The 5,044-nt window shown below is 40.0% G+C and overlaps 1 protein-coding gene across 1 annotated transcript in view; it reads right to left on the minus strand.

The window, feature by feature from the left end:
• Positions 1 to 1,929: 1,929 nt before the first annotated feature.
• Positions 1,930 to 5,044, minus strand: part of ZMPSTE24 (zinc metallopeptidase STE24) — a 44,672-nt gene continuing 41,557 nt past the window's right edge. Inside the window, exon 10 of the mRNA XM_012810867.2 lies at positions 1,930 to 2,459. Within this exon, the coding sequence (XP_012666321.1) occupies positions 2,235 to 2,459 (225 nt within the window). The 3' untranslated portion in view covers positions 1,930 to 2,234. The remainder of the gene's footprint in view (positions 2,460 to 5,044) is intronic.

Raw genomic sequence — 5,044 nt, forward strand, 5'->3', positions numbered from 1 at the left:
GCTATAGGCGCCGAGCCTCTCTCGTCATTTCTAACTTTATATTTCTTCAGTTGGTTGCTGCCAGATTCATAGGTCTTAAAGGATCCTGCCTCCAGGGCAGTATCCTGGCACTAGTGATGCTCTTTAGTGAAGTAAGAGGAAGCCACTGAACAGGACTGTGTGTGAGGCCCAGTGATGGTGCTGATACCACTCAGAATTAGGGCTATTTCTTCACATGCTAGCACCCACTTCTTCCAGAGCATTGGTGTACATCCTGAGGTCTCCAGGCCACCTGCTGACTTTGTGTGAGGACTTTTTCTGCTTTATTTGTGGTGTGATTTATCAGGAAAAGTATATGCAGAACTGTCATTTTGCTAACCAGCTTTCATTAGGTTTGTTTACTTAATATGTGTCCAAAACAACTCTTCTTCCAAAGTGCAGCAGAGAAAAAAAAAAAGGTTGGACCTCCCTGTCCTAGGGTAATAAACACGAATTTAGGTAACCAACGACACACACATTATATTAAAGACAAAGCACATAAATCTGCATTGGCAATTTTTAATGTTTTACTTGTGCAGAACTGAAATTTGTATTTAAAGGCACAGAAGGAAAGGCAGTTATCAGAGCAAAAAGTCACAGAGAAGAGGACTGCTCCTCTTTCGCCTTAGGAAAATAAATAATGCAGTACTAAACTAGATTTTTATATTTATTATATTTCCAAGTGGAGACATCACACAAATGTCAGCTGAGCAAAAATTTTTATGGCCAAAGTGCACAGCTGACCCCACTTTGGAATAAATGCTCAGAAGGTAAACATCATCAGTGAGTGGGAGCTGTAGGCACAAAACAAGTTCTCATTCAGAAAGTGGACAGAGATAGGGACTAGTCAAACATATATCTCCTAAAACTGGAAATCTTTCATGACATTTGCTTTGAAAGTAAATATTATCTGCCTATCAAGAACTATAATTTTCCTAAGTAGATAATCAGACCTGATTAAATAGTATAGAGGAATTACTGATTAAAATTACAAAAATAAAAACTGAAACTCTTCTGTCCTTGAAAGAGATAGAAAACTATATATTTTTTTCCTGAATTATCACAGGAGAATCATCAGTATTTTACCCTTATGTTTCTTAAAATGTCATTTCTTCTTTCATGTTCTGCTACTTTTAACAAAGCAAAACCCATTTTGACGTGGCAATCTCTGCTAAGTGAAAGGATGCATTATTTATTGAATGAATGAGAAAAAGCTACAATTTACTCCTGATGAGAACATACCTACCAGGTGGACAGAAAGATGAAGACTGAGATTTTTCTTAAAAACAAAAACAAAACTCAATGATTTAAAACATCCTATACATAATTTCTGGTTTCTTTCTTTCTTTTTTTTTTTTTTGTTTGAGACAGTCTCAAGCTTATCGCCCAGGGTAGAGTGCCTTGGCATCACATTTCACAGCAACCTCCAACTCAGGCTCAAGCAATCCTTTGGTCTCAGTTTTTCTATTTTTAGTAGAGACAGGGTATTGCTCCTGCTCAGGCTGGTCTTGAACCTGTCAACTCAGGCAATCCACCTGCCTCAGCCTCCCAGTGTGCTAGGATTACAGGTGTGAGCCACCTTGCCCAGCCCATAATTTCTAATTTCAAAGCACTATTAGAAACTCTTGATCAATGTGTAGCAAGAGAGAAATTCAAATTTTGGTAGAACAGTAGAGCATATTTCTAACTACTTTAATTTAAATAACATTAGTCTTACCAACTATTATCCTTTTATTAAAACACTGATTGGCTGAGTTAAATCATAACAGTATGAAAATTAAAAACAAATTTCAACTTGGGTATGAGCACAATGATTTGGGACCGACCACCATTTCTGCCTCACAGAAAGGACAAAGAGGGGGTATTCTTCCTTGTAAATATATGCCCGGAAACACCTTATGTGCAGATTGCTTAAGTGTATAAATAAAACGAATTCTGTATTTTCTCAAATAATTTTACAAGTTGATGGTAAATTAATCTCAAAGATAAAACTATGCCTTTAAAAACCATTAAGCCTCAAATTTTCATCCAGTGTTTAAGAAATGGATTATTAAAATCATTTTTGAAATGAGATACTGAATGTAATTAAATCTGGGCTTTTATGTACTTAGTAATTTTTCTTTAAAAAAAGCAAAAGTTTAAAAACATCAAGAGCTAGAACATGCTGCCAGGACAGAAATAATCAGAAATGTCTTCAGTCACAGACCCTGGGCATCTCAGTCTTGTTTTGAACTTTTCAAAGCTTGAAGTCTCTCTAGTAGCGGAGGATGAGAATAATGCCACATTGAAAACAACCAGTCAGAAACAGGGAATCCCAAGTTATCTTTGTTAAGTTTGATTAAAGCAGAATATAAGTCTTTAGCCTTCCCAAGTTTCTTGGCAAATGCATCAGCTTGAAATTCAAATCTGCGGCTTAGGACTGTTAAGCAAAAAGAAAGAACCTGAAAAGGTAAATGAAAGGGTTTTAATCACCATCCACCTCTTTGTTGTCACTGAAGGTTTCATGAGCTGAGATGGTAGAGGAAGTTTGGCTTAGGAGAAGAGAAACAGCAGGCCAAAAAGAAAGATCACTGGTATTTAGGGGACCTAGGGTGAGGGAATCATAAATTAGGCCTTCTCCCAAGCAAATGGGCCAGAAACAGACATACAAGTTGAGCATCCCTAATCCAAAAACCTGAAATCTGATATACTCCAAAATCTGAAACTTTGGGAGTACTGACATGATACTCAAAGGAAATGCTCACGGGAGCATTTTAGATTTTAGATGTCTGGAGGGGTGTTCAACCTATAAATATAATGCAGCTATTCCAAAATCTAAAAAAATATGAAATCCAAACATTTCGGGTCTCAAGCATTTCACATAAAAAATACACAACTGTATATCCAAATGAATACTACTTTACTAAAAATTACCTATTTTTGAGAATTAAGCTAAGCACTTCACAGTCTCCACCAATCTCTTACTCCTGCTTTACAGACAAGAAAGGTAAATCTCAGAGAGGTTAGATAACTTGCTAGAGATCACACAGCTGGAAAGTAGTAGGTAGTACTGAAATTTCTGATGACTACAAAACCAAGGCGTATCACCACCATTCTCACAGTTAAGTCATGGTAATTTATACTGACTCTTTTTAATTTTATTTCATTTTATTTTTTTGAGACAGAGTCTCTCATTCTGTTGCCCTTGGTAGAGTGCCATGGCATCATAACTCAAACACCTGGGTTCAGGAGATTCTTCTGTTTCAGCCTCCCAAGCATCTGGAATTATAGGTGCCCGCCATGACACCTGGCCAATTTTTCTATTTTTTGTAGAGACAGGGGTCTCGCTCTTGCTCAAGTTAGTCTCAAACTCTGACCACAAGGGAATCCACCAGCCTTGGCCTCCCAGAGTGCAAAAATTACAGGAGTGAGCCACCACTCTTGGCCCTCTTTTTTGTTTTTATTTTATTATTATTATTATTATTGAGACAGAGTCTCACTGTGTTGCCTTGGTAGAATGCCAATGCGTCATAGCTCACAGAAACCTCAAACTTTTGGGCTCAAGCAATTCTCTTGCATCAGCCTTCCAAGTAGCTGGGACTACAGGCACCGCCACAATGCCCGATTATTTTTAAAGACGGGGGTGGGGGTGGGGGGGGTCGGTCCTCACTCTTGTTCAGGCTGGTCTTGAACCACTGAGCTCAGGCAATCCACCTGCCTCAGCCTCCCAGAGTGCTAGGATTACAGGGGTGAGCCACTATGCTCAGCCTTCTATTCTCTTTTAAAAATATTGTTCTACTGAGTGGCGCCTGTGGCTCAGTGGGTAGGGTGCCGGCCCCATATACCAAGGGTGGTGGGTTCAAACCCAGCCCCGGCCACACTGCAACACGTTGTGGCAGGCATCTGTCTGTAGTCCCAGCTTCTGGGGAGCCCGAGGCAGAAGAATTGCCTAAGCCCATGAGCTGGAGGTTGCTGTGAGCTATGATGCCATGGCAATCTACTGAGGGCGATAAAATGAGACTCTGTCTCTACCAAAAAAAAAAAAAAATATATATATATATATTGTTCTACTATCTACTATTTTCATATTAGAATTGAGTACAGTAGATTCTTGCTTCTCTATTCTTTTTTTTTTTTTTGAGACTGAGTCTTACTATGTTGCCCTTGGTGGAGTGCCATGGCATCACAGTTCATAGCAACGTCAAACTCCCGTGCTTAAGCGATTCTCTTGCCTCAGCCTCCCAAGTAGCTGGGACTACAGGTGCCCACCACAACGCCCAACTATTTTTGTTGCATTTGGCAATTGTTATTTAGCTGGCCCAGGCAGGGTTTGAGCCTGTCAGCCTCAGTGTATGTGGCTGGCACCATAACCACTGTGTTATGGGTGCCAACCTGCTTCTCAATTCTTGTGATGCTTTACTAAGAAGAATGTGTTCCACCTCAGTCCAGGTTAATACAAAAGATGTAAAGTCTCTATCTTTTTTAATGGCTATATAGTATTCCATAGTATACATATCCCAACAGCTTACTCATCTATTCCTGGGTTGGTGGTAGATAATCTAATATATACCCAGGTAAGAGAAAAACTCAAGTCAATTCAAGGTGGGTGATGGAAGAAATAAGCAGGACAAGAGGAAGAAGGGGGATGGGCACTTACGATGTAAGGCATATCTCTAGGGGGGGACGCAACTTTAAGACAGACCTTACCAAACAAATGCAATCAGAGTAACCTAATTCTTCGTGCTTTCAATGAATCTCAAACAACAACAACAACAAAAAAGGGCTCAGTGCTGTGGCTCAAGCAGCTAAGGCGCCAGCCACATACACCTAAGCTGGCAGGTTCTAATTCAGCCTGGGCCCACCAAACAATGACGGCTACAACCAAAGAATAGCCAGGTGTTGTGGCAGGTGCTTGTAGTCCCAGCTACTTGGGAGGCTGAGGCAGGAGAAACGCTTAAGCCCAACAGTTGGAGGTTGCTGTGAGCTATGATGCCATAGCACTCTACCCAGGGCAACAACTTGAGGCTCTGTCTCAAAAAAAAAAAAA

The sequence above is a fragment of the Otolemur garnettii genome, unplaced genomic scaffold, assembly GCF_000181295.1.
Source record: "Otolemur garnettii isolate 467f Iridium unplaced genomic scaffold, OtoGar3 scaffold00144, whole genome shotgun sequence".
Taxonomy (NCBI): domain Eukaryota; kingdom Metazoa; phylum Chordata; class Mammalia; order Primates; family Galagidae; genus Otolemur; species Otolemur garnettii.